Raw genomic sequence first — 26,287 nt, forward strand, 5'->3', positions numbered from 1 at the left:
TCTTAATGATCCTCATCTTCCCTAATGGGACTGTCTTTGCTACTACTTTTGCTGATAACCACAAAAAAAAAAATACTCAGCAAAAAGAGTCACACATAGAAAATTTATATTTAACTCATACTTTTTAAAAATTTCAGACAAAATATTACAAATGCTAACTATTGACATTTTAAGCAGGTCCTCCCAAAGTAAATCCTACTGTTTCCCTAAAAACTGTTTTATCTTCTCAGCATAGACTTATGTTGGACCATCAGGAAGAACATGTTCAGAATCAGACAATACATGAAATCCCAAAAAGGAGAGGATTTATTTTCAGACAGTTGTAAGCAGCCGCATAAAATGTTCAGGGCACTAATTCTAGAATCCTTCAATTTCAAAAGAAATTTTGAGAACTAAAGTTAAAGGAACTTGATTATTCAGACAGAAGCAAAGAGAGACTTTTCAGGTAGGATGCTATTCACTCACTCATTGTTCGACAAATATTCACGGAGAACCATGGATGTACCTACCAGGCCCTGTGCCAGGTGCCTGGATGCATCAGAGAACAAATCAGCCAAAGATCCTTATACTAGTTCAGCCAGTATTCCTATGGGGGTGGCGAGGAGGGACGGTAATAAAACAGGCCTAAAAAGAAAATTACTCATACAACACGCTGGAAGGTGAGTTGGGACTATCAGGAGTAATGAGAAGGGTGAACTACAATCTTAAACAGATTGGGCAATGTAGATGTCACTGAGAAAGTAACACTGCAGCAAAGCCTTGAAGGACACCTGGGGAGAACATTCCAGCAGATGGAGGGGCCAGCATGGAGGCCCACAGAGTGAGAAGGGGGAGGCACATCATCGTGGGACCTTTAGTCAATGTAGGAATCCTTGGTTTTACTCCCAGAGACGTGAAGAGACCTTGCATGCTTCCCAGCACAGCAGGGGCCAGGCGGCCCTCATGTGGGGCAGGGGACAGTAATGGACTTGGCTGGCCGGCCATGAGCTGGATGGGAAATAGGAAGCAGATCTCGGATGATGATGGGAAAACCTTTCCCAGGAGTCCATTAAAGTAAGTAAAATGGTGTAAAAGGAAATGGTAGACACCGAGGGCCAGAAATGACTGCTCTCGTGCTTCACAGACACTATGATCAACCCCAAGAGCAATAAAAGGCTTTAAGAGCAAGATTGCTTTCTCCTCAGCTATGGCAAAATAAAGGGCTGTTGGAGCAGAAGCAGCGCAGTGAGAAAGATCATGGGGAGGCAGGGACAGGGACATCGGGATTCTGTTCAGGTGCTCTCCTTGTACCTGTGGAAACAAAAGCCCTGCTGATTGATATGATCCCGTCAGAGCCACAGGACAGCCAAGAGGAAGCGCAGCAGTGATTGAGTATTCAGTGAGGCCAGCGGCCCAACGAGGAAGCCAGATGCCCCTGCTCATCACAGCCTGCTCCCGTTTCCATGGTAACAGCACCCCTGTCTCTCACGATGTGCCCCTCTGCCTTTAAGAGATAACCAGTCATTTGGGGGATGAATTTGAGAGGAGCTAAAAATCTAGAAAAAAAGGACGAGAAATCCATGACATGTTTCCACATACAAACTGGAGATTAACTGGTCATAGGCAGGATGCTAATTGGGGAGAAAGAGTATGAGCTAGATGTTTTTGCTGACATTTCCTGTTTTTCAGATGAAGACACTCTTTAGTTCCCACAGTGCAATTAACCTCATCCTGAATCCACTAAGAAGGAAGAGCACAGCATACATCAAGGACAGACCCAGGGCTGAGGCTGCTTTCTACACCGGGAACCTTCCAAGTCTCCCCATATGAGCCCTGACTTCTCTGACTTGAAGGATTTCCCATCAAAGGCCCAGAGCCTTGGCTCAGAGGCTCACCCTTAGCAACAGCCTACAGGCCAACATTGGCTTCTGCCCTGGCTATCTAGGGACCTACCTATCCATCCCTCCTCCTACCCTCCCTGTACCCCCGGCCCCTATGCACCATGAACCAGTGCAACTGTGTTTCAGGTAACTGGTCCCCTTGCCCCCAAAATAAAGTAAGTGACAGGAGAGGTAGACTCATGCCCTCCAACATCTGATTCCCCCAACAAAATCTCCAGCTGAAGATCGTTGAGAACTAAGTAGCTGTGAGATACAAGAAGGCAGAATGAAACTATCTATGCAAGTTTAGCAAGCATTAGCCCTGCCCAAGCTGATGATGAAGCCCAGAAACAATGAAGGGCAACTCATCCACATTAACATTCATCCCTCCGTACTCATCAGCTCCAGTGAGGTTATGCTGTAGTAACATCATCTCAGTGATTTACAAACCAAAGTTTGTACCTTTCCCATTGAACAGCTGCCATCTGAAATATTGTTTGTTTCCATGGCAAAAGGAAGAGGAGTGTACAACTCCCGTGCTGGCTCTTAAAGCTTCCACTTACAAGTGTTACATGCACTGCCACTCCCATTTCATTGGCTAAGGTAAAGCACAGGCACACTGCACTCTAAAGGGGGAGAGGAGCACAATCCCCGCAGGGCTGTCCACAGGACCTGGAAGTATCTGCAGAGCTGCATTGGCGACCCCTACGCCTACCTACGTGAGAAGCCAGCCCTCTTCCAACACTTAGCTTGAATGCCAGTTTGAGAAAACCTAAACCAACGTGACTTCTCTGCTCCACTCCTCCACTTTCCAGCCAGTGGCGTCTCCCATCTGTGCTTCCACCAAACCATCATCCTCATGTAAGCTGTACTTGAGCTTTATTCCTTCTGGGTTGTCATTGTTGTCAGTGTGCGCTGGAGTAGGAGGGAACCCAAGTATAGAGCTCCAAACAGGTGCACTCACTTGAGATTCAGCAGATCACCTGAAGAACACTTCCCTCATGCTTGGCAATAGAGAGCAGACATTTGCAAATGGGAAAAAAATAGGTTGTGCATGAGAAGGAAGACCTAAGAGCTCATCTGGGTAAGTAGCTAGGTATTCTATAATGTAGCCCAAGTGTCCTAGGAAATTACAGCAATCTCCCTCAGGAAGATTCCTGAGAAGACCTGTAACGGTGGGTGGAGAGGGAAGCCATCCTTGAGGCAAGAACAAAATGAGAAGGAAGGAAGGGGACCTCATGGCTTTGTCTACTGCAGAAATGTGAAGGCAGCTCTGTCTTTCCTCAGGAGCTATGGAGATGAGGATCAGTGAGCAGAGGCTACAGGGAAGCACAGGTCAGGAAATGCATCTCCAAAAGAAACAAGAGTGTGGCATGAACACAGGGAAGTAAAAGAAAGCAAGAAAGTCTGCAACAATGAAGCACATGCTTAGTCTCTGGGATCAGGTGCTTAAAGAGAAGGATAGATTAAAACCTAAAAAGAAAGAAAAGAAAGGTGCCAGTGCAATCTAGGAAAGAGAAATCCCCCAATATCCTTCCTGTTTAATCTTCCAACATAAGACACAGCCTGGCCCACCTTACTACAATCTGGTTGATCCAACTTTATCAACTTTTCCATTGGAGCCAAACCTTATTTAGTACAGTCAATGAGAAACTGTCTATATGCCAAGCCCTTATATAACTGCACAGTGACTGAAACTGGGGCAAAAGCATTGACTTGCTCTAAGGACTGCCAAAGATCCAAAATTTGAACAATGCCTATGCATACACAAAATGCTTAGTACATAGAAGTAACTCAACACAAGTGTTACATTGTGGCCACAGTTGACGGGGGACCTTAAATGAAGGATGTAGAATATCCCTAGATTCCCATCATGTACATTTCTCTAAACATGTTGAACCAATGCCAGTTAGCTATGGAGCCTCTTGGTTCTAATTCCTAAAAGATAGGGTTCCTCTGCCTTCCTTTACCAATTTTTTTCTGCTACCACTTCATATAGAAACCTGCTATAGCATATCAATTATTCCTCCTACCCATTTGCCCTGTTACAAGCTGAATATGGTTAAATACACTCACTTTTTTGTTTTGAAATTGATATTTTGTACCATTTTAAATTTTGTTTTTTATATAAATCAGATGATTTCTCACATTAAAAAATGGGAAAAATGTATCTCTAGTAATTGGAGCTGTTCACCCTGGGGTGGGCTCCCTTGTGGGGCTGTGAACACCTGTAACTCTAAAAAAGTGTCACAAAGAGATGAGATAACTTCACCTCTCATGACTTTTATAGAGGTTTCTCATATTTTTTTAAAAGATTTTATTTATTTATCCATGAGAGAAACACAGAGAGAGGCAGAGACATAGGCAGAGGGAGCAGCAGGCTCCATGCAGGAAGCCCAATGTGGGGCTCAATCCCAGGACTCCGGTATCATGCCCTGAGCCAAAGGCAAATGCTCAACCACTGAGCCACAAAGGTGTCCCATATTTATTTGTTTTTATTTTTTTAATGGGATTTTGCACAAGGCATATGAAAGATCTGAATAAAGTTTTAAAAATTGAGTGTACTGGGGAAATGATTAGGGGAACTGGATGTTGGTATTTTCCTACCTTTAATTTTGGCTGTACCCCATCTCCTTATTTGTGGTTCTTCCCATGCACTGCTCACTTACTCCGTTCCTGCCCCCTCTCCTGCTGGCTGATGCCCCCTTAGATACATCAATGTACAATGTATCAAGTATGGTGGGTACATACAATTATATAAACATATTAAGGGCCACACAACAACTATCCCATTGTTCCATGAAAGCTGCTGTATGAATTCCAATAGTTCTGTCTTTAAAATAAATCTTCCCAAACAGTAAATAACAGGAGTAGAAAAAACTGATTGGTCTTCTCAACTCCATATCGGGGAACATGCCCATGTCCCCTATTTCACTTTTTTATTTTTACATAAGCACGGTAAGACTGACCCCCCAAATCATCTAAGGTACAAGCTGATATCAAATGAAACCTGAGCACTATAGGAAGTTTACACAGTGACTTCCACAATGAACTGTGATGACCTAGAAAATCCTTAAGTTCCTTCAGAAATTTAAAAAAAAAAAAACTGTGTGTGAGAGTGTGTTTCACTATCAGGCAAATTGCTGGGATGATGTTAATGCCTTCAAGTTGTTTATCTACAAATGCAGGATAAGTGTAAGAAAGTTTGTCATTTTTCAAACTAATCCGTTTTAGGCCCCAAGAATGTTGGATCTGTAGTCCCAGGAGATGCCCTCCTCCCAGCCTCCCTGTGGGGTTCTTATCACTGCCTTGTGCTCATGTGCAGCATCTGTCCCCAGAGCCTGCTGCTTGTGCCCCTGCCACCCACGATGCTCCAACTGGGAAGCTGGGTTTTCACCACCTGGAATTCTACCATCTGGACATACAGGCCTTCCTCTCTTCTAGTCTTCTTGTAAAGTTACATCTGTATCTATATATCTTTCTCACTCATGGGGCAAAACTGAACATGTCCTGTGCTCCTGGGCAAACAGCAAGAAAGACATGGAGGAAAAAATAAAACCATTGGGGAAACCAAGTCAGGCAAAATCTTATACTACTTTGGCAAAATGGTTTGTTTTTCCCTTTGGCAATTAGCACATCCACTTGGAACCAAATTAATTTAGACTGTTAGATTTCATCTTGGTCATACTTTTTAAACTCAGTGATATAATTAAGTTAATTCCTCCACTCAATTATGATACTGCAGAGTATACTAAAAACACAGGAGAGAATGGAAGGCTAGGTTTCTCTGAGGTCCAGAGAACACAAGTGACTTGCCAAATATTATTCACATAATTACTTGTAGTCTTCTCATTTGTAAAATTAGAGATTATCAAATTTTAAAATGTTCTATTTCAGATAATTTCACAATGCTAGATCACTCTAAAGATAAATGTCCCAAAAGTCATTAACCAAAAAGGCTGAGTGGTTCCCTCTCTCTCTCTCTCTCTCTCGTACATAAAATCAATCCCACATGCTTAAAATGAAAGCAAATCATAATATGGCACATAGGCACTCAGTGCCCTTAACACTAAATTTATTAAGCAGAATTTAATTTTGAAAGGATTACCGTACATATTATTTTTATAGGCAATGCTCTATGAAAGGGATCAATATTGTATATTGCAGAGAAGCATTCTGCATGCAGTTGATAAATGCATTGTTATCGTCAGAGTAATTAAAAGGAACGGGGTTATATACAATCAGCATGTACATCTTACTCAGCAACTCCTGCCAGTTGCTTGCAAAAATTAAACTCATTAATCATTCGGACGCTACAGAAGAAAAAGCTTTATGTACAAAATTGAAAAGCTCTATTTTATGAAGAAAAAAAATGTTCAAAGCCAACATCTAGAGAAATTCCTGTCTACACAGTGACATTAGAATATTAATCTCATGTAGGAAAGTGAGTTGATTCCATTGTCAAAAATATAAATTAATATTATGTTATTCTAACGCTTCAGACCTCCTTAAATCTACAGGTAGCATATACAAGTAAATTATTTAAAAGTGTGTGTCGACAGCACACACATACACACACACAGACACACAAAGCATGCCATATGAAGTAGGCTTCCATGCCCGCTTCAGAATGTCTTACTGCTACACAAAACTCAAATCCACTGAGAAAACATATGTTCACTTTCCACAAACAACTTGGGCTTTAAGCAAACACATATTTTTTTGACTGGCTCTAGAGACCAAAGGCTTGTTAACACACTGATATTTGTTTGGTATCATTCACAGTTGACAACTGACTCATCCAACTGAAGAGTAATTAGGTTTATCCTTATTAATTTTTCAAGCCAACAGATGAGCTCTTTGTTAGTTAGGGTTTTCCTCCCTAGCTAAGGTAGGTATGAAGACAGAATGAGGTATATACAGCAGTGCCTTAAAAAAATACAAGGTGTAATGCAGAGGCAAGGTATTTTTGATGCTATATTTGGCTTCACCCATCGTTCAGCTAGCACTGACTCTGCTTATGTCACTAGTTTTACTTCCTTCAATCTAGACAATTTCCTACTTATGACTACATTCTCTGTGCTGAGACAGTAAGCAAAATTTTATATAGTCTTGCTACAGATGTATTATAATTTTAGCAAATTCTTTATAGATATAGAATTATATTTTTAAAACTTCAGCTATTATTCAGTTTACCAAAACATTTACAGAGAGACTGTCTTACATGGTAAACAATTCCTATGCATTTAAAATTTGTTCCAAAGTGCAAGAACTAAACTTTTCAGAACAAGTACTGTATCCAGCAGGGTGCTAGGATATAGATTTATATGTCATTAAACTCATAAGGGGATCTCAAAGCTTATCTAGTGAAATACTTAATGTAACAGAAAAGAAATAAAAATATTGAAAAATGCCATTTGTGTATAAATTACATACATTGTATGCCATGCTGAGAGATGGAAGTTATGGTGATACTATCACTACAAATAAAAAAATTAGAAGGAAATGTATCTGGAATAATCAGACATAAAGAGGGGGAATTCTAGGGATATATTCCAGTATCAATCTTGTCACCATCAGAAAACATTCTAGTATCTAGTTGCTTGACATGTGGAACAAAAGCTTGGAAGAGAGATCAAGATGGTGCTCACCAACGTCTTTTCAATTCTACAATTCTGTAAAACAGAAAAGCAAAATATTTTGAAAAGAAATGCTAGTGGATGTATATTAGAGGAAAAAAAAAGCTACTTAGGCATCTTCTAAAACAGAGGCTGTAAAACATACATGGCTCTCTTTACCTTCATTCTAATTGATCTGAGATCCAATTTATCTTTAGATAGTAAGAAAGGTAAAGAATAGAATAGTGGAAACCAAAATCTTGGGAGTGTACATTTTCCCACCCTCCCACATTAAGAGTAGGAGGAAATGATGTACCAAAGAACTCAAAGACCAACTTCAGAGAGAAAGAGACAGGGCATGAGTTCAAGCAGCACCATGAAAGGCATGTGATGCAAAAGTTGGAAGTGTAGGGTGGTGGTCACCAAGAGCAGAAGATGTAACAACAAAGACCAAAGAGACATCACACAGGACATTATATCAAGTTACTTAGAGAATTCTGGTGACATTTTGTGTGCAGTGTCCACAGTGAGAAGAGTAAGAACCTAAGTCTGCCACCAAGCTAGACAAGGGAAAGAGGATTGTCAATGACACGTAAGCGGAATCCATTGCCAACTACCTGATTGAGAAGTTGGAATGTAAAAGAAAAAAGAAAAACAAGACATTTGCCAGCATTGGCAGTACAGATCAGTGAAGATGGTCTTTATTTCTGCCTGTAGGCACAGAAGAAGAAAGAACTGGTGGAGAAATAAAGATTAAGGGATAACATTAGTACTGCAACAATATATTCACTGAAACTGAATGGATTTCAGTGCTCAGCATGTAATAGCACCTACTTTGTAGCACTATCATTATGAAGAGTGAGATGGGAATCTACCAGTCCCCTCAAATTAAAGCTCCAAATGACCCTGCAATATCCACATAACTGTTCTGTAGGTGAGAATACTAAGCATTGTCAAATCAGTCATGAGAATAATGGGATTAAGTAAGCAGTTGAAAGTTTTAGCCTTTTTCTCAGATATGAGGAAAATAATGTGAAATTAAACATTTAAAAAATTAAAATTGGAGCAGGAAAGTAATTAGGGTAAATAAAAATATATGTGGAGCCAAGATTCTTAAAATACTAAAGCTGACAAATGCCAAGAAGAAACTCATAGGACGCTGACATCATACCAATGAAAAATCAAGGTGAAGAGAAAGATGGGCTGGTTGAAGAACCACCATCATGCTGAAGATATGGGATGATGAAATTGGCCCTGTCAGGCTGACAGACATCATAAGCAGGGGCTCATTGCTCAGTGCCTGCTTCAGCCAATTTGCTGTTTTAAAATCCTGTTGTCATCGCATTTGTATTGTTAGGAAATCATGTGTCACCAAAAATGAGGAATACAGGAACACGCTAATGTAACCTCAACAAGACTACTGCCCAAGGCCTCTGAAGTCTTTTAAAAAATAAAACAGAACCACTCAAGCATGGGAGATACAAAGTCCAGTATTTTAAAATCAGTTACAGCTACTTCCTATTAGAAATTACCAAATTCCATTAAAAGTCATTCTAGCAACATTTCCTTTAAGAATCAACTTATTTTAAAGCCTACAAAATGAATATTAAATCAAAATAGCTATTGATTCCTCAGGAGGGTTGCCCAAGTAATTGACTTTATATTTAAATAAATTTAAGATTGATGAGGAAACTCCAATAGGAAAAGTATTCTGGCTTTATTTCTATTTCAGAGCTAAACTCCACATCTTAGAACTGACCCACCCAAATCAGGCTTTTCTGAGGTTCTGGGAAGGGGGGAAGGGGGGGGTCCCTTACACGTGTAGTTTGTGCAGATGGGCAATGCAATACTAGTTAATTACCAACCGTAAAATATTACCATTTGGTTTATCTCTGCTAGATCTTGTGACTACCATACATTTTATTTCGGTGGGAATACTTCCTTTCCGTCATATTCAGGCATGTGTGCATACACACATACAGAGGTCAGGGCTACATTTTATTTCCCGCTTGTTGGATGGATGGACAAGAGGCCCAAAACCCGTTGGATTTGAAAGGCATGCTGTTTATCACCGTCTCAGTGATCAAGGTAGAAAAGCTGTTTCTGTATCATACAACAGCTTTGGATAACTGATAAGCCTTAGAAGAGGAGTAAAGCCACCAGCCCCCCAGGGTTGGGATGCTCAGAGGGGGGCTGCTGCAGAGAATGTTTCAGCACGTCGGCCAGCTCCCACCCAATCAACGGGGCGCTCCGAAAAGACGGGGGCTTTGCCGCAGAGACTGCTTCAGTACCTCGGACAGCTCCCGCCCAAGCCGTGAGATGCTCCCCAACTGCTGAAATCCGTTGTTTTAAAAGGTCGCAGCCAACATACAAAGAATAATACGTAATGCGTCCCTAATTAGCTGCACGTCTTCTGGTTTATATTTGAGTAGCAAAATGATTGCTCTAATCTAAATTCTTTAATCTTGACAAGAGCTGGTATCAGAAAAGCAGTTTTTATTTACATCTACTATCTTTTTAAACTGGTATCTCTTAAATAAAATGCAGCTGTTGTTCCTGAAGGAAAAGTGATTTAAGACGTACATCTATCTTTTGTAAATTTTTAGACATAACTTTTCCGGTTTTGAATAGCTATTTCTGAGAAAAGCGCACAAAAGTTTTCAAGAAGTTGATGCCACATTTAGCTCTGTCACTGATGTCATCAGACATTTTAAATACATGTATATTTATATGTATTTCATAAGGACACACTATATGCATGGACATTATGTTTATACTCATGCCTACATATCACACACACACACACTCACTCTCTCTCTCTTTCTCTCTCTTCTGAATTTTCCAGGAAAAAAAAAAAAACACTGATGTCAGGGCTTTCTGAATTGAAGGCAGATGCACTGTTCAGAGCCACATCAACAGATGTGTTCCTCAGTTCAACCCTTTTGCTTATCTGAGAAACAGTTCTAGGCATATATCAAATCAAGAAGAAGGAGCTGGAACTATATGCTCCAAACTAAGATGGAAGAAAGAGAGAAATGGGCGGAGATCATCAGAAACAAAATTCAGAAACCACTGCCTTTTCTTTCTCCTAGCGACACCTAGAGCCTATGATATGGAAACTGCAATGTTCTCTAGCGCATAACACAAATCGACAGTTTTAAGTCAGACTTAAGGCAAAAAGTGCATAATTTCTGTCTGCATTGCAGTTCAATTGTCTTCCCCAAGATTCTCAATAGTTTAATCCTCTAGAATTTTTCACCAGCCCCAATAAAACCCCTCCTTCAAAGACTTCCAGTTCCTTGAACCAGATGTCTAAAGAATCCACACATTTCCCTTAGGACCTGACCCACTGAAGTGAGGGACATCTCTCCGCTCGCTATCTGTGTAACCAAGGGAGTCTGGAAACGATCCAAAAGAAAACAAGAAAATTTCATGCAAGATCTGATACAGGCGGTGGGGGGAGTGAATGAGTGAGTGAGTGAGTGAGTGAGTGAGTGAGTGTGTATACAAACAAACTGCACTCCTTACAAACTTTTATCATCCATGTCAGTCTTGGCATTCTCCATTCATTAAAAAGAAAAATAAAAAAAAATGTCCAGTAACAACAAAACCTCAGTGGCTTTTTTCCGAATTGTCCCTGTGAAGGTTGTCAACACTTCCCCCCCCCCCCCAACCTTGCACTATTAAAGAAAAACCAAATGGTGAAGTAGTGTGACCTGAGGCAAGGCATGTTTGAATGACCACAACTGCCTGCTCAGTGCAGGGGCATGTACTGCCCTGGGCATGTCAGGGTAGGCTATCTGAGAGGAGCTTGTGTGAGGATCCAGGTGCCCCCAGGTGGGAAATTCCTCATAGGTACCTGCAATGGGTTCTATAACCCAACACGCCCTGCATATCTCTTGAGGCTAGAGCAGCCATGCCACCTCTGCTGCCAGTCCAAGAGAGCTGGTCTGGGATTTCTCTCTTTTCCTGGGAAAGAGAACAGCTCAGCAGGCAACTGTCTGTCTCTGTGGTCCTCCCTGGCCCTGGGAATAGCTGGAAGGGATCAACAGAGGTGGCTGGACTCAACTAGCTAATAAGCTGCCCACTAGTGTCCAGTCTGAGTCATCAGTTACTAAGGTGATATGCAAATCCAACCTTTGAAACCCAAGCTTCTAGCCTGAAGAAGAGTAAGAAACATGCTCCCTAAGAAGTTTTCTCCTAAGGCAGGTCTAAGGTAGAGCTGCTAGTCCAAGGCTGGGAGTGGGAGACAGGCAGGGCCTGATTCTCATCAGTAAAAATTGTGCTGGGGCCTGGAATAGGACACTGGGCCTCGGACGCTAGTGTTTTGTCCCTGGTGCCAAAATCACCACCCAAACTATCAGCACTGGAGGGGAAAGTGTCCTGGAGAGGTAAGAAGTAGAGGCCATGGGAGCAAAGGGACAGAGTGGGGGAGGCTGAGGAGGGCACAATGCACAGATTCTAGGGACAGGTGGGAAGCATGGGAGTTTATCTTCCCCAGTCTTAAAGCAGGAAAATAGAAAGCGGGGGGGGGAGGGAAGGAGGGAAGGAGGGAAGGAAGGAAGGAAGGAAGGAAGGAAGGAAGGAAGGAAGGAAGGAAGGAAGGAAGGAAGGAAGGAAGGAAAGAAAGAAAGAAGAGAGGAAGGGAAATCAAGTAGTAAGCACAGATATATTGGATTCTCGCCGTGGGATGCAGAACACCGTACAGTAACCACAGGCATCCACACGCCCAGCGACACCCCACCGCGCCCCCAGCCATCCCACATCCCAGCAGCGCAGCCCCAAAGACGCCGCTCTCTCCAGCACCAGACCAAGCCCCGCTCCGGGACGGCGGTGACCGAGATCGGCGCGGAGGAGCGGAGGGGAGGGGAGGGGAGGGGAGGGGAGGGGAGGGGAGGGGAGGGGAGGCAGGGGGGCAGGAGGGCGACCCCGACCCCCGGGGACGCGGAGCGGCCGCGTCGCCCGCCCCCGCCCCCGAGCCCGCCCCGAGCCCCGAGCCCCGCGCCCCGCGCCCCGCGCCCCGCGCCGCCCCCCACCCGCCGAGATGCTCTTACGTCCTCGTCGTCACCGTCGCTCCGCGCCTGGTACTGGAACCGGGGCCGGCCACCCGCGCCTCCGCCGCCGCCGCCGCCGCCGCCGCCGCCGCCGCCGCCGCCGCCTCCGCGCTCCCGGGAGGGCGCCGCCGCGGGCGCCGGGGCTCCGAGGGGCTTGGGCCCCGCGCCGTCCTCCTCCGGGCCCTGGCCGCCCAGGAGGTGGCTGGCCTCCGGGGGCGCCGGGAAGGAGCGCGAGGTGTTGATCTTGCCCGAGAACCTCTGGTACAGCGAAGCCATCGGTGCCCGCGCCCGCGCCCGCGCCCGCGCCGGCGGCCCCGGGGCGTCCTGCGCCTCGCCCGGCCCTCGCGGGCGCCCGCCCCCCACCCCCTCCGGGGGACACGGAAGCAGCCGCAGAAGCGCGAGGCCGGCGGCGGCCGCTCCCCCGCGCGCCACTCTCGAGTCGCCGCCGGGCGCCCGCCTGGCTCGGCTCCTCCGCCCCCTCCGCGGCGGCTCGGCGGAGCCGGGGTCGGGGCGCGCGCTCGCCCTCGCTCCTTTCCGCTTCTTTTCAACTCCTCGCCGCGGCCGCGGCCACCGCCACGCCACCGCCACGGCCACCGCCACGGCCACCGCCACCGCCACGGCCACGGCCGCCTCGTCAAAGGCACTGGAGGAAGGATCCCCCCCCCCGAGAAACATAAAGGGAGGGAAAATGCCTGGGCCCCGGGATTGGCACCACCTAGAGACCGGCGAGGAGCCAGCGCGGATCTCGGCTCCCCCCGCCCCCCCCCCCCCCCGGCCCCTCGCGCGGCTCCTCCTCTCCCTCCCCGCCGGCCCCTCGGCGCGGCCGGGTAATGGCGCCGGGGGCGGGGGGCGGGCGGGGGCTCGGGCTCGGGCGCGCGGAGGGTTTGGGGGGCCCTGGCGGAGGGGCCGAGCCCCGGGGCGCCCACCCTCGGCGCGGGGCTGCGCTCTGCGTCCACACGCCGGGCCCGCGCCCCCTCGCCCTCGGGCTCTCCCAGCGCCTCCGCCTGCCGGGCCTGGGGGCGCTGGGTGGGGCGAGGGACGGCGAGCGGCGGGGCTGGGAGGCGACGGCTCGGGCACGCCGCTCTCGGACGGGCCCCGCTTGCTTCCCAAACCAAGCTCGTCTCCGAAAACAGATTCCTTTACTTCGCCCGGGCTCAGACAGCGGGGGGGGGGGGGGGGGGCGAGCCCGGGGGGGCGGGGCGGGGGCGAGCCCGGGGCGGGGGGCGAGCCCGGGCGGGGGGGCGAGCCCGGGGCGGGGGGCGAGCCCGGGGCGGGGGGGCGAGCCCGGGGCGGGGGGCGAGCCCGGGCGGGGGGGCGAGCCCGGGGCGGGGGGCGAGCCCGGGGGGGCCTGCCGGACGGCTTCCAGCAACTCTGCGGAACGCTCCTCCCTGCACACCCCAAGCCCACTCGTGCACGTGGCGAACTCCATTTTCATTTTCGGTAAACAGAGGCAGAGGCTGAGGCTTTGGGGACGCCGGCAACTTCTCCAAAGCTTGCTCCGCCCCCTCAACCCCCGACAGAGCGCCAGGGACCGGGACGAACCACACCACAGAGGGCGCCGGGCTCCGGGTGCGCCCCCGCGCATCTTGCTGCAGTCAGACGTGCTCCAGCGCCCCCGTGTGGAAAGACACCTACATGCCCGGGCGCCCGCTCCTACTCCAGGCGCCGGCGGCGGCTCCTCTCCTCCCTCTCCTGGGGTAGATAGTCCAGATAGTCCCTTGGGCCTCCGGGGACCCCCGCCCCCCTCCTCCCCGAATCCGCTCCTCGGGCCTTCTTTAGGCTCTCGGGGGCTCCTCCTCCTCGTCCCGTCTCCACGTCCCTTTCCCTCCTGTTTGCAGACCCTCCAGGTCGGACAGATGCTTCAGCGGAGACCAGGACCTAAAACTGCGGAGGGAGGGGACGGGTGGAGGGCTCGCACCTGCCCTTTGTGCTGTTCTTCCGCACCGGTTCAGAGTGAGCACCTGCACCATCACATTCCTCCCGGCCTCGGCCGTGACCCTGCCCCAGCTAGGTTCCCATGGCCACTCAGCAGGCCATACTGCGGGCTCACCAGCCTTTGCTGGGTCTGAATCCAAGACGATCTCCCGGAGTCACTGCCAGAGCCCCGACTCTGAGAAGACCCCTGCCTGGTCCTGAAATGGCCTCTTCCCCCACGCAGTGTCCTTAACTGGGAGGGAGAAACGGGAGGCTGGCAAATAAGGCTCTTGGGAGAACGTACCTTCCAGTCCCTTCCACGCTCTCCCCAAGTCTCAGCCTAGTGGGTAGTCCTGTTTTAATTGACATGTATTACCAACTCCCATCTTCTGTCGAATCCACTTTTGGTTTCCCTCTAATATGAAGAAAAGTGTGATTGTTAAAGTACTTTAAAGACACGTTTCCTTTGTGCAACCATGAAAACAAGCAAAACCAACATCCCAATAGCTAAGAGGCTGCCTGAACCAGCAAAAGGCCTGCGCATAGGCAGCTGTCCCACCCACAGGCCTGGGGGTGTAGAGGGTTTCACCAGCCCCTCTTTACTTTGAAGACAGAGGCAGCAATTACAAGAGCCATAAAATGTGACTTTAAAAGTCATCACATTTAGATAAATAGGAAGCCTTGCTGTCATCCCCCCTCCCCCGCCCCAGCTGTGCTTTTGATGGGAGGAAGCTGCCTTTTTCAGCCTGACTTGAAAGGAAAGCTCAGGCTGCTCCCTGCAGCATCTATGTCCTGACATTTCGCTAAATATAGAAGCTGTTAGGGTCTTTCTTACATAATATATATGAAATTTATATTTTCATATACATATGAAATTTTTGTGTATATAGTCACACAAACTGTAAGAAACAGCATTACATATTCCTTGTACTAACATTTGACACAAAATACAGTATTTATATGGAAGTAGCTTCTGTATCATACCCCATGCTTCATAGACGTATGCCTATCAACAATAATCGGTTAAAACTGAGCTATGGAAGGCACACTGGGACCCCCACTTTCTTTAAGCTTTGATTGATTGACTGATTTCAGAGAGTGCAGGGGAGAAGCAGAAGGAGAGAGACAAGCTGACTCTGTGATGAGCATGGAGCCCAACCTGGGGCTTCATCCCAGGAGGCTGAGATCATGACCTGAGCCGAAGCCAAGAGTCAGATGTTCAACTGATTGAGCTACCCCAGATGCCCCTGTGTCCCTCATTTTTGAACGTCATTCACAGATCAGCTTGTGGGTATTCAAATCACAGTTTGGTCCGTGTTAGAAATCCTAACTAAATGATTTAGACAACACGATAAGCAAGTTTTACTTAAAATCATTTATAAAATGAAGAAACGATAAGACTCACAAACAAGTGGAGGACAAGTTGGAGTACACATTTGTGTTTGAGAGAACAAATTGAAAATTAAGCAGGAGAAATGGGGGGTGGGTGGGTGGGGGGGGGAGAGGTGCTCCAGGCGGAGTGACTGTTCTAGACTTTGAGTGTGAGTATGTGTATGCATGTTTGTACATACTTCACACATGGCTTAAGCATGTCTTTACAAATTGCAGTGTATTTTTTAATATACTGTCAGGACTTGGAAGTCCCAAATATAAGAGTCAGCCCGTCAGTGTGTTGGGCTGAGTGAGGAAATGCAGTCGCAGAAAATTGCAACTATGGCATTTTGTGTTTATGATACATAACTAATTCGCTTATTGCCTTCAAAAACCTTTTCAGATCCCCAGTTTCTTAAACAGGGGAAGAGGTTCTGAAGAGTAGCAGAACTTCCCAATGAGCATTTAAATATAGGTGCACCTGAGGACACAGGTCAGTAATATCCTCCGCTCACCAATCACCGAAGATCTTGAGTGTACTATATTGAAATAGATTCCCAGTTCTGCTTACTGGGTAAATATGGGAAACTATTTTTGAAAATGTTTCATGGATTATATCATATCAAGATATTAATTCCTCAATACTCCTTACACCCATGTCCACTGACTTATTTTTCCATCGAGTTGTGTATTATTTTTTCCCGTTTATTAAATAATAAAGGGGTGTGTGTTTATTTTCCCAGGAACCAATTTACAAAACAAATATGATTAGTCATTGGAATTAGGCAAATGCTGCAAAATATGGTGGGTAGTCATTTTTTAAATGACAATGAAAGGAACTTTGTCATCCACATGCCAGCTAAGCATTGTAAAAATATCAAAAGTATACTGAGTTCAGCAGGCTAAGCATGACTTTTATTAGCTAAGAGGTTTTTTTTTTTATTTCTAGGAGAGAATTATATCATGTACTTTACTTCCTCTTTCTCTGTGAGGGAAAGGACGAGAGCAAAGCCCTATTTATGATTTTTATTCATTCCAAATGCTGAGACGTGAGAGATGAAATAACCAGCGGCATGTGCTGATGAAAGAGCCTTCCCTAAGACACTGGGCACCAGCATCTTCTAGGTATTATCACCTTGTACTCATACCAAGGGGGAGAAATAAAACAAATATTTGGGTAGTTTGAGAAAATATGGCGTTAAATGCATAAATACAAAGCCTATGCCCAACTAAACTCTCTCTACATACCTATCTTTAAAAACAATTTTTTTTTTTTGCAAGATGCCTACCCACAAGGGGAGCTGGCTAGCATGATTTCTTTACAAACTTTACAAACAGGAAAGGTCCAGCACAAGAAAAATGGGGCAGCCCCGGTGGCGCAGTGGTTTAGTGCCGCCTGCAGCCCAGGGCGTGATCCTGGAGACCCCCGGATGGAGTCCCACGTCAGGCTCTCTGTATGGTGCCTGCTTCTCCCTCTGCCTGTGCCTCTGTCTCTATGAATAATAAAAAAAAAAATCTTTAAAAAAATAATAAGAAAAAAGAAAAATGAGTTGCGTGGTCTTAGCTTTTGAAAAACACGAAATTAAAGTTAATTTGAGCTTTTTGAATTGATACATGACAAGTAATGTTTTAAAGGGAAACATTTACTTTAACCCTAAAATTAATAAAGTTCACTGTTAGCTCCCCATGGCATTTTTATTTACATCTTAATACAGCCATTGTGCAACTGTGTGTTTCGTAGGCATCAGCGCTAACACCTACTACAGACGACTAACCCCCTCGCCCTGTGCCCACAAACACACACAGTCAATCAACACAAGCAACCAAGCTGATTGTCACGTCGGTACAACAGCCACTGATTTAGCTAAAAAGCTGGATGGGGTCAACCCACAGAAAATATTTGTTCCAGCCTGGTGGTGGAGGGGGAGGCTGTCCCTCCACCCTCTGTTCCTTTAGAGGTGCTCCCTCTTGCCTCTAACATCTGCCCACTGCCCACCTGCCCTCCTCCCACTCTTCCTTTTTCTCCTTCTCCTTCTTGTCCTTCACTCCTGTCCTCACTCTGGGTCAATACCAATAGGCTGTGTATTTCTTTCTCTTTTCTACAAATTCCTTGCTGCTGAGTACTTATAAAATCTCATTTCTAATACTATCTCCTTGGAAATAATCCCTTTCCCTCCTGGAGGAGGCACCAACCTCTGTCTTTTCACGTCCTAGTTACTCAAGAACTTCCACGTGTTTTTCCAAGGCCCTTAAGATCTGGAGAGCATGAGATTTGGAAGAGAGTTTGTTGTTTCTGTTTGTCCCTGGTGATCATTTGAACATAACAATGTCGTTATCTGAACTCCCTTAATTCATATATCAAGTAATATTAGATTAAAAGGGACGTGATTTCTGCTCTGAAATGCCCCCAGAGCTCCTCGCCCTTTCCAACCATGCACCCCTCCAGTCTCATGAATTAAGTTAAATCTGATCCCCTTTAATATTAAAGTGATGTTAATGAGCCTCTGCAATTCAATGCTTTGGTGCTTTAACCAACAGAGGTGATGACTGTGTTCTAGAAGAAAAAGCTTTTATTTGCTCTCTTGTGACCAACGGCAAGCATTTTGAGATTCCAAGGCACAGTGACACAGGCTAGCAAGTACAGGGCTCCAAGCCTCATGGGGGGCTTTTGAATTTATTTTGTTTATTATTATTGTTATTATTACTATTTTGCATCAAGTCACCCAAAAAAGGTTTTTAAGGCTTTTACTTGAAAACAACAATGGAATAGGAAAGGAGTGAAAGAAACAGGGTCGTTCAAATGCAGGGTCTTCTTTGGATAGTGGAAAGAGTTGATGCTGAGTCATTTAATCCTGCCATGTAAATTATACTCATTTGCAGGCCAATGGAAATAGAGAATTTTTAAAAATCTGACTCCACTAAAAATGATTCCACTTAGACAATGGAAAGGGATATGGCACATTCCTAGAATGTACAATAGGAGTAAAATTTAGGGAACCGGAGTGTGAGGCTGATGTAATCCACCCTAGAAAGAAGGGGCTGGCCAGCCAGAAATAGCAAACAAGTAAGGCCAGCCCAGTGAATTGGCCTGGCCTCCAGGTCCCTGTGCTGCATTTGGCTGCAAGACACAAAGAGGGAAGAGAGGAGAGGCTTCAAGCAACAATGGGCTGCCTTGGAGCATCTGGGCCAGCAGCCCCTGTGAGTGAGGCAGGCCAGGGTGGGAGCAGGGTCAAGTGTGTAATGGGGCAGTCTGAGTAAGAGCTGTCTGTTTCAAGAGTGTGGCTACATTTCCAAGCTATAAGTTTCCAGGTTGGCATGCTTCATCTTTGAGATAAGAAGCTGTTATTTCCAGGGCACCTGAGTGGTTCAGTCGGCTGTGTCCTGACTCTTGGTTTCAGGTCAGGTCATGATCTTGGGGTCGTGGGTTCAAGCCCCGTGTCAGGCTCTGTGCCTAGCCCAAAGTCTGCTTGAGATTGTCTCCCTCTGCCCCTCCTCCCACTCATGCTCTCTCTCTCTCTCTCTCTCTGAAATAATCTTTTAAAAAGTCATCATTTCCATATTCGAAACTAGGACAAATTGAAATGTTGTTCAGCAAATATTTTTTCATCCCAGAGCCTATCTAATGAGGTATTCTAAACTGCCACAATGACCTCCTGAATGACTTGCTTTGGCCACTGGAATATGAAGTGACATGATGCAGGCAGAGCTCTCAGGCCATCTGTACAGCCTGCCCAGGTGATCCACCACATAAGAATGTGTCCTGGGTGGCTGCTGCCAGGTTGGCTTGGCCTCCAGAACAAGCATACTTGGAGAGACCTGAACTCACAGGTCTGAAGTCCATCCAATCCAGCCATCAGGGAACATAGAGTGCAGCCACCTAGCTGAGCCCATGGCAGATCCGCTAAATCACAGTTGACCAGCACAAAGATGGATCTTGGAATAAATACTTGCTGTATATATAAGCCATTGAATCGGAACAACTTGTCATATAGTATGCTTGTCTCATTTGCTCTCTAAAACGAAAACCAAATCCATGCATGAAAAATGGTACAGCTAATGTCCGTGTTTATTGTAAGCATTTCACCTACTTATTCAGTGAATATTGGAATGCCTAGTGGGCACCAGTCACCGTGCTGTGTTCTTGGGATGAAATGATGGACTAAAACGAACAGTCTTCGCTTTCCTACAGATTCTAGTCAATACTCCTTATAATGACTCAGAACTGATGTTATAAATTACATGGCCAGATGGATAGTGACTTCCTTTCGTGAATAAATGTATTTTTCTCAATTTCTCGCTTATTCCAGTACATTTACAGCCCTGCTAGTTTTATTAGGAAAAGACTCTTAAAAAACACTAGAACACTAATGTGTTCACAATAATGCTCTAGTTATTTATTACAGGAGCGCTAAGTGGCATTTTCAATCCCCTCAAAGAACTATCTCTAGACCAGCGATATAAGGATCATTTAGGAATTTGTTTGGAATTAAAAGCCTGGACCCCATCTCAAACCTACTAAATCAGACACTCAGGGCTAGAGCCCCACAACCTGTATTTTAATTAGCCCACTAGGTCATCCTGATTGATGCATGCTCAAGTTTAGCAAACACCAGACTAGAATAATGTACTCGAATGTTACTCTAAATGGTACCAAGGTGACCTCGAAGATCCCAGGGTTTACCAATTCAAATGTTTGCTTTTTCCCAGGAAATGGTTTACCAATTCAAAACACTTAACAAGAATTTTCCAGAGGGTAAGAAGTTTTTGAGAATGAACAAAGCCTGTCTTCCTCATTTAAATAGAGGTTATCTGAGCAGCTCGAATTCAAAATGGAATGGTGTACAGTTGGTCTTTTCAGGACATTTTCAGAATGCTAATTCACCCCTGAATTGAGATGTTGAGGGGTCATCTCAGGAAGAAGGCAGTGGCCAGAAGAGGATTAACAAGGCAGACACCAAAGACATGATCCAAGTCAAGACACCATGCTTCTTGCGGCTTATCTCAGAGATACTTTGATTTTGCACATTAGCATAGAGCCTCTCTCACCTTGCCAGAATATATGAAATTTGGCAGGCAAACTCTGCAGAATTGCAAGGAAATTTTTTTAAAAAACATTACTTTCAAAAATTGATTTCATTAAAAAATCCTCAGTACCTCTGGTTTAGACCCACTGCTTTTTTAATGTAATAAGAAAAAACTTTGTTATGAATTAAAAATCAATGAAGTTAAACACATTTAAGTAGAAAACTGACTTTTATGAACTTAATTTTCCTGAATCTACTCCTTTAAGGCACATCAAAATGCCCATTATAAACTCCATTTTCTTTCCCACCACCACTTCAGATTTTCTCCAGATTTCCATGGAGCATACCTATTTTTATGAACACAAATGTATACTTAAAAATGAGCTTTCTCTCAAAAATTTTTTAAGATATTATTTATTTATTCATGAGAGACACACACAGAGAGAGGCAGAGACACAGGCAGAGGGAGAAGCAGGTTCCATGCAGGGAGCCCAATGTGGGACTCGATCCTGGGACTCTGGGATCACGACCTGAGCCGAAGGCAGACGCTCAACCACTGAGTCACCTGGGCGCCCCTTCTCTTGAATTTTAACACATTCTTGGGGACCACATGTACAAGTTCGATATTTGTGGATAACTATCAGCACCCACACAGATTCTAAATATGAAGTGTGACACCTGACCATTGGAAACAAAGTAAACTCCCCGCCTGTGGTCTGACTCTTCACATTGTCTTGAGCGAATACAAGAGATATCATTGCGAAACCCTGATTCATGCATAGGTGACTATGTCAGATATGAGAAGCAGTGGGTTCTCATTAATGAAAACATTATATTAGGAGCAATAAAACTGAAATGAAGCCGCTCATTTGCTTCACGTGGGTAATTCACTCCATTGTGCACTGTAACTCTATCAGCTGCACTCTACCCATTTCTGAACAATTTCCTTTTCATAAAGAGGGAAAATAGGTTTGTCTATACTACTAATTGCATTTCAGATCATTGTAATTTGGAACTCAAAAAAAGTAATTCTCCCAACAATTACTTATATTTATATTTTGCTTGACAGGTAAACAGAAATTGCCCGTTGGCTAAATAAATCCATTAGTCATATAAGCCTGCAATTTGAACAGCATTTTTTTTTCTCACTCACCCACAGCAAAAATAAAATTGACTCTCTGCTACAATAGGATGAGGTGGATCCCATTTGTTCCTTAGATTGAGCTGAGTCCCTGATGGGTCCTATTACCTCAGTCCTCTGCACTGTACCCATAATCACCACCATTTCATTCCCTTGTAACCCAACAATACCCAAATTGCATCATTTATACAGAATCTTTTCAATCTTTGTGAGGAAGGATGGATAAATTAATGCTTTTAAAGGACTCTGAAGGATTTCTGAGCCATCTTATGGTAAAAGCAGCTGCAGCAAAGGCTCTATTTCCATCCGTGTTTCAAGATTCCTTTATTTCTCTTTCTCTCTCTCTCTCTCTCTCTCGCTCTCGCTCTCGCTCTCGCTCTCAGCTCTGGTATGATGCACCATGTCAGGTTTAACTTGGAATGAGATGTAAATGGCTGGTTACAATCTAAATGAATTCTGAGTCTCCAAATATCTTTTTCAGTACTTAATTTACTCAAAGAGAAATGATATAAAGTCATTAAATCCAAATATGGGCTAGAATACAAAATTCATGAGTATGCTAAGATAAAATACAAGCCTTCAAACAACTTACCCACTTATATCGCAGACCCTCAAGTGGTATACTTGTACCATGATGGGCCCTTTAATGGAAAACTTAGAGTAAGTACTAGTCTAGCATTTTATCCACTGATTACATCTGCATTTTATTAAGTCTTCCCATCTAAAACTGTGAATGTCAGGCCCTGAAGTCACAGCTACTGAATCCCCAGGAAGGCAGCCTGCTTGGATTGATCCACATGATGAAAAATAGCCACTTGATATGATGGCATCTTGCAAATGCAGAGCATCTCAATAGTTAAGCAACACCCAGCCCTTGGTTTCTGTTCCTGATTAAAGTGCAATGATGGTAATCTCCTAAATCAGTTGACACAGCTGCAGGAGAAGAATCAAAGCAAGTGATCCCCAGACTCTTCCATCTCCCACCAATCTTGGAGAGAGGAATAAGCATTGCTAAGATGAATGCATTCTGTTTCCGGGTGTTTTTTTTTTTTTTTCCTTCTTCAAAAGCCTTAACTAGGGAAGGATGTTGGAGAAGCTCACATGTTCACTAGTTCATTAAGTATTCCCAGCTTCTGTGCCTTTAATCCCCTTGGCATTTCTCTAAGCTGTATTAGTCAGATCTGACTCCTCAAGACATGATGCAAGAGTTCTACAAAGGTATCTCCTTCTTGTTCAATGACCTAAAAAATATCCCTGGAGAATGGCCATAATCAAAAATAGGAGAACAAATGGGTGTTGGCAAAGATGTGGAGAAAAAGGAATCCTCATGCACTATTGGTGGAAATGCAAACTGGTGCAGCCTCTGTGGAAAACAATACTGAGGGTCCTCAGAAAGTTAAAAACAGAATACCCTATGATCCAGCAATCGCACTCCTGGGTATTTACCCAAAGAAAATAAAAACACTAATTTGAAAAGATATATATGCACTCCCATGTTTACTGCAGCATTATTTACAATAGCCAAGATATGGAAGCAGCTCAAGTGTCCATGGATGGATGAATGGATAAAGAAGTGGTGTGTGTGTGTGTGTGTGTGTGTGTGTGTATACAATGCAATTATATATTATATATATATTATATTATAATATTTTAATTATATTATAATTATACATATATATATATACAATGGAATTATTAGCCATAAAAAAGAATGATATCTCGTCATTTGTGGCAACATGGATGGAACCAGAGGGTATTACACTCAGTGAAATAAGTCAGACAAAACAAATACCAAATGATCTCATATGTGGAATCTAAACAACAAATAAACAAAAAGAAGAAACAGACTCATAAATACAGAGAACAAACTGACAACTGCCTGAGGGAAGGGAGCTAGAGGGACGGGCAAAATGGGTGAAGGGTTGTGGGAGGTAGAGGCTTCCAGTCATGGACGAACGAGTCACGAGGATGAAACGTACAGCACAGGGAATAGTGTTGGTGGTGTCATAATAGTGTTGTGTGGTGACCAATGGTAACTGCACTTGTGATGAGCACAGCATAAGTTATAAATGTGTTGAGTCACTATGTTGTACCTCTAAACGAATGTAACAACTACACTTCAATTTAAAAATAATAATAACCCTAGATTTGGACTGCATTGCATGCTGGGAAAGAACTGAATATTATTCACTGAATTGGTGCTTTGAGGAAAGCCACAGCATTTTTGTTTTCCAGGGGGAATTATACAGATTTTTTTCTGTAAGCATATTCTCACATGCGTTCTTCAGTGAGAACCACCTGTGTGACAGACCCTCCCTGGTCACCCAAAAGCTCTGTCACGGTCCCTTCCTACTTTTTGCTCAACAATATAGAATTTATTTTTTTTTAAAAAGATTGTATTGATTTATTCATGAGAGACACAGAGAGAGAGGCAGAGACACAGGCAGAGGGAGAAGCAAGCTCCCTGTGGGGAGCCCGATGTAGGACTGGATCCCAGGACCCCAGGATCACGCCCTGAGCTAAAGGCAGATGCTTAATCAACTGAGCCACGCAGGTATCCTCGATATAGAATTTCTATTCTCCAGCGACAATTGTCTGCTTAGGTAAGAGATGCAAACAGTTTTCTGCGTAGCTACTGGAAGGATTTTTTTCCTCCACAATAAAATAAAAGAGAATGGTGGGAAGAGGGACCCTCCCTACTACCCCACCCCACCTCCGGCACTGCCTCCTTCTGGATTCTCTGTGGCCACAACACAAAAGAACACAAAGGTGATGCAAACTCTGCACCCTGACAACATGCGGTTGCTGAACAGAACCAGACCCCCAGACAGAAAGCCCTGTTTGAGCTCCTGTCCATCGGGAACCATTGTGCAGCTGTGTCCTCACACATGGAGTCGTGCCCCAGCTCCTCCTGTCCCCGGGCCTCTGCAGGGGGAGGATTCACTGAGCATGGGCTCTCTCCCGCTGGCATGGGGATGTGCAGAGAGGCCAGGCCACAGCACGGGGCCCCCAAGGCGTCCCAACAAGCTGTTATTACAGGGGAAGCCAAAATCTCTTACACACATCACCTTCAGAAAAATTATAGCTGCCTATGGCTGATAATCTACAAAACACATCATTAAGCTCCCCCCCCCCCCGCCCCGCCACCCTCGGATTCTCTGGTTGGCTGTGGTCTCTGGGAAAATGTGTGGACTTGTCATCGACTTTCACACTCTCCTTCAGCGGGAGCATCTGCAGGAAAATGTGTTCCAACTCCCAGGGGCCTCTCCCGTGTGGAGTAAAGAAACATGTTCTGGAAGATACTCCTGGTCCAGGGTCGCTAATGCCACCAAGAAGCAGCGTGGGTCTGAAACAGGACGGGTAGGGAGGAGAGAATCATGGTTTTACCAAATCAAAACATGAGAACTCGTGCTTATCAGCACTTTGTACTCAAAGTGCTTTCAAATATGCAACCCCCGCCCTAAATGGTCGCCTAAGAAGCAAACCCTGACTTGGTGTCAGGAGAGCCAGTGTGGAAGCCATCGTACCGGAGCTGCTGGGAGCCAAGAGGCGGCAGGTGGAGGAGCAGCCAGGAGGAGCAGAGGGGCTGCAGGCAGCAGGTGCATGTGCCTGGGGCACCAGCAGTCAGAACAAGGAGGGAGAACACAGGTAAATACAGTCCACCTCTGAGGGACACACAGAACCTTGCAATCAGAGTCTCTGGGAAGAAACTAGTTTTCTGTACACGTATATGTTTTTATTGGGATGAAACACAGGAGGGTCCGTGCTTTTGAGTCTTAACCAGCCTGCACGGTGGGGGGAATGGGAGGAATGCTCCCTAAAATGTGAATGAATGGGACTTTGAATTGAGGCAAGGGCCAGCAACATTTCAGATGATATTATCTAGAACTTGGCATTGGGAAAAGAACACAAGAAAAACATGCTCATGGGGTACGGTCCCTGTGTCTTACAGCCCGTGTTGAATTGTCTGGACTCTGTGCGTGATTGCTCTTTTCTTTGATCCAGGGGAAGAAAACAACATGAGGAAAAATAGGCTAATATATTTCTCACAATTTCACGGATTTCTTTAATTCTCATCTCTTCTCATGGCTTCTCTTGCTCAGTCTACACCAATGGCACCCTTGGGACAGCGTCCCTATCATTTCAAAACAACTTGCCAAATCCTACTCGCTGACCGCTGACCGCGTTTTCTTCTGACGTCCCTTTGGTGAATTCAATCACCTGCAAAAATCAAAGCCTCAAAGCAAAGCAAAGCCCCATGAAAACAAAACCAAGAGTCCTGTGAAGGCACTGATTCTGAGCACAC

General features: G+C 45.1%; 1 protein-coding gene across 2 annotated transcripts in view; it reads right to left on the minus strand.

Moving 5' to 3' along the window:
• The window catches only part of DPP6 (dipeptidyl peptidase like 6), an 821,668-nt gene that overhangs the window by 674,673 nt on the left and 120,708 nt on the right, over nt 1-26,287 (minus strand). The window contains exons 1-2 of one of the 2 annotated variants that reach the window (XM_055334556.1): nt 12,624-12,807; nt 12,532-12,590 (exon numbers count right to left, since the gene is read on the minus strand). The exons of the other annotated variant lie outside the window; for it this stretch is intronic. Coding sequence (XP_055190531.1) covers nt 12,532-12,590; nt 12,624-12,807 — 243 coding nt within the window. Of the gene's footprint in view, nt 1-12,531; nt 12,591-12,623; nt 12,808-26,287 lie in introns of those variants that run through there. 2 annotated transcript variants of the gene reach the window in all.

The sequence above is a fragment of the Nyctereutes procyonoides genome, unplaced genomic scaffold (assembly GCF_905146905.1).
Source record: "Nyctereutes procyonoides isolate TBG_1078 unplaced genomic scaffold, NYPRO_anot_genome, whole genome shotgun sequence".
NCBI classification, from domain to species: Eukaryota; Metazoa; Chordata; class Mammalia; order Carnivora; family Canidae; genus Nyctereutes; species Nyctereutes procyonoides.